The sequence below is a fragment of the Miscanthus floridulus genome, chromosome 6 (genome assembly GCF_019320115.1).
Source record: "Miscanthus floridulus cultivar M001 chromosome 6, ASM1932011v1, whole genome shotgun sequence".
Taxonomy (NCBI): domain Eukaryota; kingdom Viridiplantae; phylum Streptophyta; class Magnoliopsida; order Poales; family Poaceae; genus Miscanthus; species Miscanthus floridulus.
Window position 1 is genome coordinate 99,947,342 of NC_089585.1, and position 16,186 is coordinate 99,963,527.

The window sequence follows — 16,186 nt, forward strand, 5'->3', positions numbered from 1 at the left end:
TGAAACCAGTCAAAGATGTATGGACTAGAATATGAGCCTATCAATTTATTTTATTTTATTGGCAGTAGAAACATCATGTGTAATCATGAATGAAAAATGGAAACTAGCCAAAAAGAATCCCTTCTTACCAAGCAGTGCTTGAACACTACCTGCCCCTTCCTTAACAATCATTACTCTTCTTGAACCATTTCCATCAATGGTGTCTACACCCAAATCCTTTCCTATAACTTCATCTGCCCACATCACTGTGCCACTAGATCCTGCAACCTTTATGGCATGCTCATAAAGCATCTCATCTCTTTGGGCATACAAAGACCGAGAGGCATATGTCACATTGCCAAACATCAATGAGATCAGATTATACCCTGTGGGAACATCCAGTTGCTCGCCTCTCAGCAGTATATGTGGCCTGATTCCCCATTCGGCACAATGAACCGCTGATACATAGAGAGAAAATAGATTGTTAGGAAAAACTAAAAAACATGGAGTGCCATTTACATGAAAAAGCTCATCCGGAAACAAAATTTGGACTTAAACACGTGTACATTACACATATCTATATCTATATCTATATCTATAACAGATGGAGGCCACTAGCGAAAGGCGGGCCTGGTGCAAGCGGTAGAGTCTTACCGCCTGTGACCGGAAGGTCCCGGGTTCGAGTCGCAGTCTCCTCGCATTGCACAGGCGAGGGTAAGGCTTACCACTGACACCCTTCCCTAGACCGCGCACAGAGCGGGAGCTCTCTGCACTGGGTACGCCCCCTTTTTTTAGATGGAGGCCACTAGCAATCATTAATTGCTATAAAGCTCAATCCTCATGAAGCCACATCACCCAAATTAGCCACCATTCGTCTCATATATTTCTTTATATTCCACCTCATTTAACCATGTCCAGTAGCAATCATTAACTAAAGCTCAATCCTCATGAACCAACATCATCTCTTACAGCCACCGTGCAGGCATATACACTTTTTATTCATTCATACACCACACAGATTAGCTTGGTTTTAGCCTCTTCTTTCATAGAGAAATCATTTGAACTGCTTTTTAATTCCCACAGCAATGCGCGCGGGGAAATCACCTAATCTATATTAAATGGTAGGAGCGATTCAAGCAAACAAATTTGCAGGGATACACTGGAATTCAACGAGTAAATTTACAGAAGCATGGGACTCACCGACGGCTGCGGCATGGGCGCTCTGGCAACCCCCACATGTAACCTGCAATTGGGAGTTTGGGACAGTGAGAATTACCAACGTATCACAAAACTAGATGCATAATGAGGAAAAGGGCTGACGAGATGGACGGACGATGTCAGTAGCGCCGCAGTGGCGGAGGACGGGCAGGAGGGCGTCGAGCTTGCGCGCCTTGTTGCCGTTGGCGAGCGGGTGGAGGAGGTCGTCCCGTACTATCTGGAACCTAGGATTGCCAGTCTCTCCCCCGTTGCCGCCGCCATTCCTGAGCGGCGGCGTGAGGTTGGAGAAGGTGAACTCGGGACGAGAGGGAAGGACGGAGATGGTGTGGACTCGGGTGGCCGGAGACGGAAGCATCCATTCCGTGGAGGATAGGAAGCTTGCTACCGTGCGTCGGCCGGCGGCGAGCGCCGGCGTCGGCCGCATAGGGTGAGGGAGGCAGCGGCGTCAGGAGCGTAGTAGTATCTGAAGGTACAACAACACAACACGACAGACCACACACCTGACACAGCCATAGTACTTCCTCCATTCCTTCCAAAATAATTGCACATTTCGTATTTTAAAAAGTAACTAATTTAAATTTAATTAAATTATCAAATTTGATATTAGTTTTCTTCTGAGAATATAAGATATAGATTTATTTTGGGACAGAGAGTAGGCTAGATTTACCGTACTAAATTCATTACTCTAAACGTAAGTATCAAATTTGATATTAGTTGAGTCCTGAATATGTAAGATGTATTTATTTAGGATGTAGGAGGTATGCTATATATACCATCTATCCTCTTCGTTCAATAAATCAATTCCTAAAATTGTAAGTCAAATATTTTTAAGTTTGACTAAATTTATAGAAAATAGCACTAAGATTTATGGCACCAAATTAATATCATTAGATACACTATGAAATATCTCATAATTTGTTTATTTGGTGTCGTGAATATTGTTATATTTTTCTATAAACTTGGTTAAATTTAAAAAATAACTTAATAGTTTTAAAAATTAATTTATTCAGGACGGAGGAGGTACAACTGTACACACCTACGCCTCAAGAAGGTTAGCTCTCACATAATCATTGTCCAAATACGCTCGAGGCAGGCCTGAAACAATAACGAGAAAATATCCTTTTTGGTTTCTGTGAGGATGGTCCTTAGCAAAAGAGCACGCTAAATAAGGTTGGTGAAATTAAACTTTATAGCTAAGCACGCTCTAGCATAAAAGAAATCCTAATTGTCACGCAAGTTTCTTTCAAGCAGACAAGAGGACAACACTAAGCTTATATGACTAGAAAGTAGTGCAAGAATAAAAGAGAGGGCAAGAAACAATCGGACTTTTTTTTTTGAAACAATCGGACTTTGTTTTCATGATAGTGGTTGCCAAAAATGTAACTCCTTGTTCATGTTGTATCTCCACTGAGGTATGCTCTAAGTCACCAAGTCTCTTCCAGTCATGGCATTGGGCACGTCACACTGACACTACCAACGGAGGCAAGTGTCAGGAATCACTTAGGCTCCGTTTGTTTCGCTGAAAAAACAAATCGAAACACTGTTTCGGCTGATTTGTTGTGAGAGAAAATACTGTTCCGGCTGAAAAAACAAGCTGAAAAAGACGAATTATAAAAGAAGCTAACATGGCCTTAATCTAATCACTGTACCGCACACCTTGACGCCATTTGGACTACGCGTCTCTCCATGAAGGTTGATATGCCATATTGTCATTTGTTATTCAATACCTTTAAGGATGATATCAAGATATAAAAAGCATGTTTACCTAATGTCCGGCCCCTCTGAATCCATCATATATTATGTAATAGGTACGGATAACCCATGCGAGTACTCCCATACATACTCACGGTGAAGATAATAGGTTTAAGCCTCTCGAGTACTCCCATACTCACAATGCTGCTAATAAGTTATTGTGTGCAGGTTGCTGGACTGCGGCCACTTGAGTATATGCTATGGTGTGGTTGGAGACTTCGTGAATCTCGAGATTTGCCGATCCAACCTAGTTCTTCGAAGACGCACAGAGGTAAGGTGTGCGTGCCTACATTCATAGAGATGAGTGTGCGCTCGTGTATGTGAGTGTCTGCGTCTGTAATTTGGCCTTAAAAAAAGACAAGAGGGAGTGATTTTTTGGGAACCTATGGGATGCTTAGAAAAGAAAGACTAGTTCACTCTATTTTATCTTACCTGAATTTTATTTATCTACTTGTGAAATGAAACTTATTCGTATCTATCTCATCTTGTGTATTTACGGCAACCTTCGGTCCCATATCTGGAGCTATGGTGATCACTTGTGTATATAGTGCAACCTTCACTCCTCTTAATCATTCATTCCTCTTAATCATTCTAGTGGAATGCAGAGATTGTATCTCTACATATTGCAGAGTTAATTAGCTTAAGGTGGTTGGTTGAGAGGTCAGCACTTAAGGTCTATTTGGATCACTAGGGCTAGTTACTAGTTAGGACTAAAAATTAGCTCGATTTAGCTAGAGTTAGCTAATAACAACTAGTTTAATACTTGGTTAAAAAATTAGTCCACCTATTAACATAAGCTAGGACTAGTTTTAGCTAACTAATAACAATTAGCTTTTGTATCAAACGGACTCTTAGCATAGGCTAATTAATTTGGACGGGTCCTCACACCTTGTTTTTGTCTTAGGCATGGCAACACGTGCGGCCGCCATAATTATTCTCTCTGCATATTACCCAACTTAAAAGTTTTTTTGGAGACGTAGAGAAAAGTGAAACATATATATATATATATATATATATATATATATAGGGAGAGGCTATTCAGTAGCCAGCTACAGAATAAGTTATTCTGTAGCCACCTCTATTTACCATAATTTTATATACTAATTTACCATAATGTCAATATATATTTACTATAGTTGGGTTACTATAACACACGAGGATATTTATCATAACGTTATAGTAAACCACTTAGTAAGGAGTTACTATAATCTCATAAATTAATATAGTAATTATCGTAACTCAAAGTGGCTACAGAATAAGTTATTTTGTAGCCCGCTACAGAGTAGTAGTTCTATATATATATATATATATATATATATATATATATATATACAAAATAACGTTATGGTATATATATGGATAGTATATTCAGTAGCCAGCTATAAAATAAATTATTCTATAGCCACCTCCATTTACGATAATTTTATATACTAATTTACGATAATGTCAATACATATTTACGATAGTTGGGTTACTATAACACATGGGGATATTTACCATAACGTTATAGTAAACCACTAATTAAGGAGTTACTATAATCTCGTAAATTAACATAGTAATTATCGTAACTCAAAGTGGCTACAGAATAAGTTATTTTGTAGCCAGCTACAGGGTAGTAGTTATATATATATATATACTTACAGATAAGTTAAATAAATACATCGTCAAGATATATTTTATGGAAAATTTAATTAAACTAATATGATACTATAAATATTGATATATTTTTCCTATAAACCTTGTTAAAATTTGGCAAATTTGATTTAAGATAAATAAAACTAAAGTAAACTATAATTTAGAATAGAGTGAGCAAATCTGTACTTTTTCACCAAAATCTCTATTCCTAGCATTAGGAATGATATGGGGAGTCTCTTAAAGATGCTCTTACCTCTTAGGACTATCAGATCAGCAAAGGACGCGAGATACGATGGCGCCACTATACCAAACGAGGAAGACGCCAATAAATTTAAGTTTGACTAAATTTATAGAAAATATTAGCAACCTTTATATCTCCAAATAAGTTTGTTATAAAAATAGATTCAATGGTCTATCTAATGGTACCGATTATGTAGAAAAAATATTAATACTTTCTTGCATACATTTAGTCAAAGTTGAGTACACTCGACTTCTTGAAAAGTGAGATCGACAGATAAAAAGGGACGGAGACAGTGATTTGTCAATCGAATACTTGAGTTCTTTGGATTCGCATCACCGGATCTATAGGCGAAAACCTAGCAAACAGTGAGCATAGATGCTGCAGCCTGTGGGCTGTGGCTACTAGGAGACATGGTGCGTCAACGACAGCACACGACATCACGAACCATTTGGATTTGGACTGTTGGTGATTGGTTTTCACTGTGCCTGCTTCATCTCCAAGAAGCTGCCCTGACCCCTGACTGGTAGTACTTGTCAACCTTTGACTACAACAAGGAGAAATCCAAGAACGGGGGACGGGTTGGCGGAGCCTTTCTTTGACTTATATGTTCTCTCTGTCTGGACGGACGGATGGACAGGAGCAGAGTACGCAGTTGACGTTCCTTGCATGCACTAGAGCACTAGCCTAGCAAGCTACTGTAGTGTGTAATTGCAAGATGGAAAAGCCTGGCCACACAGGTCACACGTGACGTGAGACTCCGCCGGAAGTGCTGCACTTGGAAAGCATACGAATTACGACCACCCCAGGACCTAGGTCGCCTAGGCGGTCCTCTCGCCTTGTAAAAAATTCTGCCTTGTTGATGACCGGCGGTGCTGCATGCGAGCTCCGCCGACAGCGGAGGGGCGGCGGCAGCACGACCGCGCGGAGGATCTGTAGGCGAATATAGCAGCTATATATGCCTGCATCCGGTTAGTGCTATCCTGATCTTCTGGTTTAGTAAATCACTAGGACGAATGGCGCGCTCCGCTGCGCCTGCCAGTCCAGGCCGAAACTAAACATCATCATAGAATTTAGTAGTAGATTAACATAGAAGAGTAAATATGAAGTTGAATCCAATGAAAAATAAACACTTTCTTTGATAAATTGTTTAAAAAACGGTAGTTCAGTCATGCATGCATGTTTGACCAAAAACCATAAACATTTTGTTTCCAATATTGTTTCATGTGCAGTGGACCCCAAAAAAATGGAAATCCACTGTAGAATTAAGAAACCATGTATTCGTATGTAAACAATACATGTCCTGTTGAGACATCTAAACATACATGTTAAATCGGTTCATGAAAATAACAACTACAAAGGATCATCTTGAAAAAAACATAGGACGTCCTTAGTAATATATTCTGTATTTATATATCCATGTCCATTAGTAGTCATCTCCTCTCTGTCCATTGTCCTGTAAGACGGTAAGTAGGCACCGACTCCTAGTTGACTTGCTGGGAAATTTGAAAAGAAAAAAAAGGTGAATACATTACAGGGAAATAACAGGCATATGGTTACTGAATTAGACATGCTGTTGATGTTACACGCTGCAAAAGCAATAAAATCATATTGATCATATAAACCTGAAAAGGGGGAACTTACAAAAGCAAAGGCAAGCAAAATAAGGACAATAATACTAACAAAGCATGAATGCCTTCACTTAAATTCTTATGATACAGAAAAATCGAGGCAACTGAGAATGGGAAGGTTTTTTGACTGACAGTTGTTTCCTTTTGGTTGACCAAAGGAAGCAAAGGCAAATATGCACACTCCAATTAGAATGGGTGGTTTCCATATTGTGGCTGCGAAGGAACTGAACTCCAAAAAGTGGGAAGGAGTACCATGCGAAGCATTTTTCCAATAATGGTCAGCCAATGTAGGTCCTATGTGAACCTTCACTTGGTGATGAACCTACAACCTACAAAGAAAGTAGAGTAAACATTAACTCTGAATTGGAGGGAGTATAACTTTAGAAATCTGAACCTGTATTGCTATTTAAGGCTGGGCACATACAACTCTGAAATAATAGACTATAGAGTTACCAAAAGGAAAGTTTATTTTAGACCTGGCTAATATGTACCACCCAGTAACTGCAAACATAGAATAACTCTTAAACTTTAACATATTGTGTGCATATGTTGACATATTTACTTTGGGATATGGACCTGCAAAGATGGATAGGTGTCCTAATCTTGTTTACAGTGTTTTGTAGCATCTGTAAATTTTCACAGATAAATTGGTTCAGCATATTCGATACTACAAAAGAAAGCTCCTATCGAAAGCAATAAGATCTGAGTAAGGTTATATCCCCAAAGACCAAAGAAAGGAACAACGAATCTTTGTAGTGAGAATTTTCAGTAAGCCTACATCGTTCCCTATTAAGATTTTAGTAAACAGGGGTTCCTTCTTAAGATGTGAACCTAGGCAAAGCTACAGCATCTAACTTTTTTTTCTCTCGAATACGCAAAAGATTTGCATATCATTGTAATTAAGAAGAAGAGTTTAATCGTACAAACGACACGCTTCTGATGAGCGCGCTAGGTGGACAGCACCTAACTGAAATTGGTATGGCAGGAATATCTATGCAGTATTTCACCGTGGTCTGAAAATGTAACAACACAAGTAGGGAGCATGGATATTACACCCATTTAGACACTAATAGTCCTCACCGTTGCAGAATGTCTTGTTGAGGTTGTCACCGTTGCAGAATGTCTTGTTGAGGTTGTCAATAAGCTTCTGAATCTATTCAGTGGAGCATATTGTACAGATTAGCAGCAGCTGTTACCAAATTAGTTTGGTAGCCTGAAAAATCAAAGACCAAACACAGGATGTAAAACCATGTTAATGGAAGGCAACACACCTGAGCAGAATTGAAATAGCTTGCAATTGATGATGCATTTAGATGCCACATCAGATATGTCGAGAAAGAATAATCCATAAAGGAAGCTTCTTTGTTATTTTGAGAAAGCGCAAAAGCATTTGGGGCTGGTGGTATAACGACAGGAGCCTCTCCTTGCTGGAACTCTTGATTGATATAGAGGCAGGGTGTTCCCTCCGCCATCGCCCGCACGATGGAGAGTTCCATTTTTACCTCCATGGTCAGATGGCTTTGTTGGAATCTGAAAGTACAAATAAGTAAGATGAAGGAAGACAACCTACATCGGAAATTGTGTCAAGCGATACCTGCATAAAAAGTTGGCAGCAGCAACGGTCTAAGACAGTTAAACTTGTTAATTCACCTTTACTACCTAATCTCTATGCCTCAGAGTAGACCAACGTCGCAAAGACATGAATCTTTATAGGGGAGCCCCAACAAAATAGCATGATATTTAAAAAGAACAACCTGAAATGTCACTTTCCTTTGTCCCTTGGTGATAGCTAAGATCATATTTATTTCTGACTAAGCACTTGAATCCACCTAGACTGGATGGAACAAAGCATACCACACGATGACTTGACCTGGTGTTCCAGTGGCATACTGCTCGTGTACATTCAATCGAACAGGTTGCAGGCAAGTACTGGACGCTTCATCCTGTAGCCATACAAACAAATAATGGAATAAGAAAATGAATCGGGGAAAGGAGGAAAGATTTCGTGGATGAACGCACCAGATCGTAATGACTCTGATGAAGGGGAAGGCGGTCAGCGCCTCAGCTCAGAACTGTGGCTGTGTCTCCATTTTGTGCACGCAGCCGCCGGGGGAGAGGACGCCATGGACGCGTCTCCATACTCGATCCGTGCACGCAGCCGCCAGCAAAGCCGGCCACCGCATCCGCCGGTGCTGCCGCCGGGGGAGAGGACGCCATGGCCGCGTCTCCATACTCGATCCGCGCGCGCAGCCCCCGTCAAGGACAGCCGCAGCATCCGCGCGCACAAGCACCGGTAGGGCCTGCGGTTGCATTAGGAAGGAAGGGGCCACGCTCCCGCACCAGCGGGTTAGAGCGGTGGAGGCGGGCGGCGTTGGCGCGGATCCAGGGCAAGGCGACGGAGGGAGCGAGGAAGAGGTGACGGAGGGAGCGAGGGAGAGATGAGGACGTGGAGAAGTATGAGCTGGTCGATTTGTTTATGGCGGACTGGTGGTCCCACTGTCCCAGTCCCAGCGTGCGTAAACCAACCGCGTGGGCGGGCGACAGGATATGTATGGAGCGGCGTACACAGAACTGGATAAGCCAGTGAAGGCAACTGCCGGTAGACGGTAAAAACTGCCGGACGTCAAAACGCCACTCGCAGTGGCCACGCGGATGGTCTCACCGCCGAGCAGTCTCGTCGCGCGAAATCGACGCTCACACACGCACGACCCCACGTGGCTACACAGGATTCGTGAACAGTAACAAGAGCGCTCTCGTAACGCGGATTCCAGGAGCTATATGGAGTAGTATATTGCCCGGATCTGGTGTGCTTTTTAATCATGTGCATCCAGTCCTCACTGTAGCAATGAGGTTTTACATTTGAGTTCAGGAGAGAATATATACTGTTGAGGCTCGTTTTTACCCCGTTCACTTGTCTTAAAAATGACTTATTCGGCTTCTTTTTTTAGCCGGAACAGTATTTTTCTCTCACAACAATTCAGCCGGAACAGTGTTTTTCAGCCAGTTTCAGACCAGCGAACAGGGTAAAATTTTCGTTTCGACTTAGCAACATAATTTTATGGTTTATTATTCACTTAGCAACATAATTTTCGTTTCGACTTCTAAAATTTCAACAATTGAATTCTGACCAAATCGTGTACTTGTATAAATGCACAAACGATATAAAGATACATCATTCTATTCAGATTTCGAGCGGAGCTCTACTAGTGAAGCATAGGCTCCACCCTTGATGCGCATTAGTGCTTCATGCCTCCCCTTCTGTACAACCTTGCCTTCCTTGAGGACTGCAATCATGTCAGCCCCTTTGATCGTGGAAAGGCGGTGTGCTACCACAATGGTGGTGCGGCTGACCATGACTCTGTCCAATGCGTCTTGAACAATGCGCTCTGATTCAGCATCAAGGGCACTGGTTGCCTCATCAAGGAGTAGTATCTTAGGATCCTTGATTATGGCCCTTGCAATAGCTACCCGTTGTTTCTGCCCACCAGACAGCTGAATTCCTTTCTCGCCTACCACTGTGTCATATCCTTCAGGCAGGCTTGATATGAACTCATGGGCCTTGGCTGCCTTGGCTACAGCCATGACCTCTTCCTCTGTTACATCACCATGTTTCCCATATGTTATGTTGGCACGAATTGTGTCGTTGAAAAGCAGTGGCTCCTGGCCTACTAGCCCCATTTGATCCCTTAGCCAGCTTACTTTTAAACTCTTAGTTTCAACACCATCTAGTGAGATTCTACCAGAATCAGGGTCATAGAAACGCTCCAGTAAAGCAATTATTGTGGACTTGCCACTACCACTCTCTCCAACAAGTGCCACTGTCTGCAAAAGGAAGGAAAATATTGCATTACAACTGTTCCAGTGCTGGGGTAACGTTAGGTGTGAAATAAAGAACCTGAATGTTGCATATATTACGTCACTAGAACTAGATAGATTGCATCCAATTATTTGGGGCAATACTACTTCAAGGAAATGAACAGGGGACTATGAGTGGTTGCAAGTTCAACTATACCTTTCCGGAAGAAATCTGCAAGGTAAAGTCACTGAATATCTGGACATCAGGGCGTGAAGGGTATTTGAAACTGACATTGTTGAAATTGATGTTGCCAGTGACATTCTCCAGTGTCATCCCATCGTCACTGCTTGAGTCAATTTTTGACTTCCTATCCAGAATACTGAAAATGGAAATAGCTGAATCCCTTGCCTTGGTTGCATCTGAGGCCAGTGCACTCGCCTGTGAAACCCCAACAGCTGCCAAAACCAAGGCAAAGAAAACCTGGAAAACATCATCAGTGTGTGAATAATTGATAATAACAATATTTTTTTGCACCAAATGGTGACTTGAAATTAGTAGAATTTTTACCCTAAAAACATCTGGGAATGTAGTTTTTCCTTGACGTACAAACTGTGCACCAACATAGAAACAAAGGCCATACGTGAAATACAAAATTAAGAACGAGAAGCCATAGCCAAGTCCTCCAACAATTCCACTTCGAATTCCCTGTTTCCTAAGAGCTTCACATTTCTCATTGTATGTTGTGACTACTCTTTTCTCGGCACAGAAAGATGCTACAGTTCTGATACTACCGACAGCATCTGTTGCAACTTGACTTGCATCTTCATACATCTCCTGCATAATAAGATCACATTGTCATGATAAGCAACTCAAGTATCATTAGGAAATATAATACTCGATAAAAACAGAAAATTATTTCTACAGTTGTCATTCATCACCTTAGCATCTTCACTAAACCCCTTCAAGAACTTCACTTGAGCATAACCCTGTGCACCCACCAAAGGAATCACACATGTGATGATCAGTGCAAGCCTCCAGTCTGCCGCAAAAGCTATGACAAATCCAGTTGTTAATGAAGCTATAGACTGCACTATAAGGGCCAAGTTATCTCCTGCTAAGCGCCGGACATTTAATGCGTCAACTGAGAGCCTTGTACCAAGTGCCCCACTGCAATTGATAAACATTAGTATTGGTGTAGACTATATATGCTTTAGAAAAGATAAGAATAAAAATCAAATGTTAAAATACCTGGAATTAGAGGCATTATCAAACCAAGCAACTTCTTGGTGCACAATGCTTTGAAATGACAAAGTACGAATACGCTCTATAAGCTTTCCTCCAGCAACCGCGAACAAAAAATATTCTGCTGGAATTGAAATCAAATTTGCAACTCCCAGAACGACAGATATCAATGCCCAAAAGCTAGTATCCTTTCTGAGCTTATCTGGTGGTTCATAGAACGATTTTATAACACCAGACATTAATATACCGAATAATGGGAAAATAACTCCATGCACTGTTGCTGCTATAGAGCCTAACAGAAGAATTGGCACTTCTGGCACATTAAGCTTAAAAAGACGCCCAATTGGTGCTTTCTTAAGCACGACAACATCAGAGAGCTCTTCTGTTTTCTGTTCACCTGTGATCTGATCTTCATGCAACTCAACTGACAATCCTATGGGGTTCTTGAAGGAATATCTGTTGCTATTACCAAAAGAATCTTTATTGATTGACCGTCTAAGTGACAAACTGGTGCTTTTTGATCTAGAATCTGACACCCCAGAGTCTGCTATTTTATTCCTTCCATCGGCACGAGTCTCTTGTAACCTTATAAGCTGGGAGTAAGCCCCATTAGGATCCTTCACCAGTGCATCATGAGGACCTGAAGATATAATATGTTTGTGAGACAAATGAATTATCTGAAATTGAGAAAGGAGACGTTCAGAAAGGAAAAATAGTAATTACAAGAATCAAACCTTGTTCAACTATTTTCCCATGTCGAACGACAGTTATGCAGTCAACATTCCTTACGGTGCTCAGACGATGAGCGACAACGAGTGTGGTTCTTTCCACCATTATCCTATTCAGTGCCTCTTGAACTATCTGCTCAGATTCCGTGTCCAGTGCACTTGTTGCTTCATCAAGCAATAGTATTTTTGGACCTTTAAGGATGGCTCTTGCAATTGCAATTCTTTGCTTTTGTCCTCCAGAAAGCTGTGCACCACGTTGCCCAACCAATGTATCATATCCCTGGTATGTCATGAAAACATCGTTAGCTGCCTATTACCATAACTTAAAGTGTCAAGAAATTATTGCAAATATTCATAAAAAAGTTTCCCATACATTTGGTAACTTATCAACGAAATTTGCTGCATTTGCAAGTTCAGCTGCTCGCTTGATTTCTTCAAGTGTTGCGTCTTCTTTACCATACATTATGTTATCTTTAATGGAGGTCATGAAGAGCAATGGTTCTTGACTGACGAGACCGATCTTTTCTCTTATCCAACTAAGCCTTAGATTCTTGATATTAATGCCGTCTATCAAAACTTCACCAGCCTGTGGATCGTAGAATCGTTCAACTAGGCTGATGACAGTTGACTTGCCACTTCCACTCTCTCCAACTATGGCCATTGTGGTCCCACTGGCTACTTGCAATGACAATCCATCTAATATCAATTGATCAGGTCTTGCAGGGTAGCGAAAGTGAACATCTTTTAGTTCAACATCACCCTTCATATCTTCTAAAACCACACCACTGGTATCACCTGAATCTATCACTGGCTTCCTCTCAATTGTTTCAAACAATCTGTATGCTGCAGATTGACCCTCCGCAATTGCAGAAACAGAGGGTGTTGCATTACCTAAAGAACTGTTGCAAGAATTTAATTGTGGAATGTTCATGGCTTATTACACAATATACAATGATCAACTTAAATTAAATGTATCTCGGTATGTGTGCATTCTTGAGGATATCATGAAAGTAGAATTTGCGTGAAGAATTAAGTACAGATCTAGTTGTTTGTGTTCGTTATGTTAGGGTTTCAGACACTCACGTTGCACCGGTTAACACTGCGAACAAAACTGTGATAATTTTCCCACCAGTGTAGCCTTTGTCAACAATTAGCTTTCCACCGTACCAAAAAGCTAGGCCATAGCTAGAGAACAAGATGCAGAAGACAGATCCCATGCCAAAACCATTGATAAGGCCTTCCAAAATATCAGTCCTGTATGCTTTCTTTATGAATTTTTTGTACATTGCAATGGCTTTGTTCTCTCCGTTGAAGGAAACTACCTATTAAAACAAGACAACTTACTAACTTAATTTCTTGGAAAGTAACTGATATACTTTGAAGTAGTTGGAATAATTTGGACTCACTGTTCGTATAGCCCCGATGGTCTGTTCAACTAAGTCCCCAGCATCTCCGTAGGATGTCAGTTTCTTGCTGGAAACCTTTGTTAGAAACTGAGCAGAAACTGCACCGGCGATAGCAATTAGTGGTAGTGATGTTAGCATGACAAGGGTGAGGAGCCAGCCTCTTGTGAATGCTATTACAAAACCACCAAAAAAGGCAGAAGAGAGTTGTACAAGCTTTCCTGCCTGTAAATGATGAGTTAATTTATTCATGAATCATTGGTAGCACAAGGTGAGACTTTTTTTTTGTGAGACTTGATGCAGAGTATGAAAATAGACTGTTAGCTAACACAACAAAAACTAATGTCCTTCGTCCATTTTTGCTAAAATTGTAACATACATAATAAAATTGCCTGCTGCATCTCATGCTTTTGCAGATCTGGGCATTTTTGTTTGCAATATGTGATGGGGACAGAGATGTCATGTAATACCTTCTCTCCAAGGGCATCCTGGATCACAAGGGTATCGCTGGACATCCTAGAAACTGCTTGGCCTGTTGTCAACTCTGTATCGAAGAATGCAATGTCTTGTCTCAGGACTGCATTAAGGTATAAGGAACGGATTCGGGCTGACTGCCTTTGTCCTGCCATTGTCCAACATGACACCTCTGGGACAAGCGAAATTTGAGCCTTTTAATTCAACTGTGTAGAAGCAGATTCTAAAAAAAACATAGTTGAAGGGACGTGCAGCGAATTCCTCTTGAGACTGAAAATATCATAAGCATTAATATATTTGAATGTTGTAAAGTTCAGTTTCATTTACAAATGTTATATACTCTCTCCGTTCAGAAGATGTTTTGGTTTCTCTAGATACATTGTTTTAACTATGTATCTAGATGCACTGCGTATCTAGGTGCATAGGATAAAACATGTACTGTATCTAGAAAGCCAAAACGTTTTGCAATTTGGAACGGAGGGAGTATTTCATATGAATAATTATTACTGTTCTATTGTTCATATGACTACTCTTTCCATGCAGCATTCATTTCCCCACATTTGTAGTTTCAGTGACAAAGCTTTGAGTGAATCCGAAAACAGAGTAAAAACTCCACTTACGAAGGAATGAAACAACAGCTGCTCCGATGCCCAAATATACGAAGTCCAGAACAACCTGAAGAAAAATTACTGTTAGATTTGGTTGATCGTCAATGGTATTTTGAAAATAACAACGAGTGTTCATCAGTGGTCTTCTAAAAAAATAGGATTTCGGCGGTTCAGGCTGACGTGTGAGCGTGACTCCCCGGTGCAGAACAGAGCCGCAGTGGTGCACTCACCTTGCTGACGCTGCGGAGGATGCTCTGCGCGGTGCTGTCGCCGAAGGAGTCGATGACTGCGCCGAATAGGAGGGTCACGAGGGGCTCCGCCACGCCGTTGCCCACGGCCGCCACCGCGCCCACCACCATCAGCAGCACGTCCAGGCGGTCCGCGTACCTGAACATACCGAGCAGCGACACCTTCTTCACCTGGGCCGCATCCTTCTTCTCCTCCCCGTCTCTGCCATTCTGATCACCGGCTCTGCTAGCCGTCGCGTCCATGAAGCTCAGCTTGCTGGTGCGCGCGTGCTGAAATCTCTGTGCGCGCGCTTGTGGAGTACACAAATACTGAACAGGTTCAAGTGCTCTCCAGCGGCCTAGTGGGGGGCGCTATATATGCGCATTAGTTTTGGTGCGAGGGTGCAGGCGCTCGACTTGTCGCCGGGTGATTAGAGGTCGGAAGCGACCCGGAACGATCATCGATCACGGATAGATAGCGACGGAGGAAAAACAGAGACCGGTCATACAGGTCAGTCAGGCAACAGGCATGCAACGCAAGGTGCGGTTTGTTTTGCGAGAAGCATCAGCATCAGTTCCACAACACAGGCGCAAGCTGCAAACTAGAATCGTGCTTCTTTCTTCTGCGGTTTCGGACTATTTGGTATTTCAGCTGACGTGTGGTACTCTTGTTGTATGAACATATATATGCTTTATTTATTGTTCTCACTTCCGAAGAGTAATTAAAGGCTCGGGTAATAACTTGTTTTCTTTTTGTCATGAACTCATGATACTTCCTTTGTTTGTTGTATATACAGAGTCAGAATCAGCTTAGACAAAGACACCTTCTTGGCCGGCGCTGCACCCTGCTTCTTGTCCTCGTCATTTTCTTTGCCATTCTGATCACCGCTGCTGCCACCGGCTCTGCTACCCGTCGCGTCCATGAAGCTCAGCTTGCTGGTGCGTGCTGGAATTTGTGTGTGGAGTCGACTCACAAATAATGCACAGGTTCGGTGCCCCCCAGCCACGGCCTAGTGGGGGGCGCTATATATGCGCATTAGTTTTGGTGCGAGGGAGCGACCCGGTAGGCCGGAACGATCATTGATCACGGATAGATAGCGACGGGGAAAGAAACAGAGACCGGTCATACAGCTCCTTTAATCATAAATGGAAAGTGTTCGATTAGAACATGAAAACATGACTCAATTCAATTGTTCTTAGTTAGTCTTCAGGACGGAGTGGAAGAAGGGCGGAGACTCTCGAACTAGGAAAATGA

The 16,186-nt window shown here is 41.9% G+C and overlaps 3 protein-coding genes across 6 annotated transcripts; all 3 read right to left on the reverse strand.

The window, feature by feature from the left end:
- Positions 1-16: 16 nt before the first annotated feature.
- LOC136458773 (putative D-cysteine desulfhydrase 2, mitochondrial) lies at positions 17-1,674 on the reverse strand. Its single transcript, XM_066458701.1, has 3 exons — positions 1,313-1,674; positions 1,180-1,222; positions 17-437 (listed from the first exon to the last, which is right to left on the reverse strand). Exons 1-3 carry the CDS (start codon positions 1,619-1,621, stop codon positions 46-48), a joined length of 744 nt encoding a protein of 247 aa, XP_066314798.1. The 5' UTR covers positions 1,622-1,674; the 3' UTR covers positions 17-45.
- Positions 1,675-6,068: 4,394 nt separating this feature from the next.
- Positions 6,069-8,611, reverse strand: LOC136456425 (uncharacterized). 2 transcript variants are annotated; one of them, XR_010759431.1, is made up of 4 exons: positions 8,473-8,611; positions 7,564-8,396; positions 6,706-6,775; positions 6,069-6,318 (listed from the first exon to the last, which is right to left on the reverse strand). XR_010759431.1 is itself a non-coding variant. In XM_066456291.1 (4 exons), exons 1-3 carry the CDS (start codon positions 7,959-7,961, stop codon positions 6,732-6,734), a joined length of 354 nt encoding a protein of 117 aa, XP_066312388.1. In that variant the 3' UTR covers positions 6,069-6,318; positions 6,706-6,731. The 2 variants fall into 2 exon arrangements, 1 of the variants encoding a protein (XP_066312388.1); XM_066456291.1 differs by lacking the exon at positions 8,473-8,611 and having other exon boundaries at positions 7,534-7,606; positions 7,725-7,961.
- Positions 8,612-9,574: 963 nt separating this feature from the next.
- Positions 9,575-15,256, reverse strand: LOC136456424 (ABC transporter B family member 4-like). Of its 3 annotated transcripts, XM_066456289.1 has the most exons (12): positions 14,935-15,256; positions 14,717-14,771; positions 14,093-14,268; positions 13,626-13,847; positions 13,303-13,541; positions 12,593-13,118; positions 12,226-12,499; positions 11,498-12,131; positions 11,188-11,416; positions 10,817-11,083; positions 10,466-10,729; positions 9,575-10,275 (listed from the first exon to the last, which is right to left on the reverse strand). In XM_066456289.1, exons 1-12 carry the CDS (start codon positions 15,193-15,195, stop codon positions 9,631-9,633), a joined length of 3,792 nt encoding a protein of 1,263 aa, XP_066312386.1. In that variant the 5' UTR covers positions 15,196-15,256; the 3' UTR covers positions 9,575-9,630. The 3 variants fall into 3 exon arrangements, with proteins under 3 accessions (XP_066312386.1, XP_066312385.1, XP_066312387.1); XM_066456288.1 differs by having other exon boundaries at positions 10,466-11,083; XM_066456290.1 differs by lacking the exons at positions 14,093-14,268; positions 14,717-14,771; positions 14,935-15,256 and having other exon boundaries at positions 13,303-13,537; positions 13,626-13,707.
- Positions 15,257-16,186: the final 930 nt, after the last annotated feature.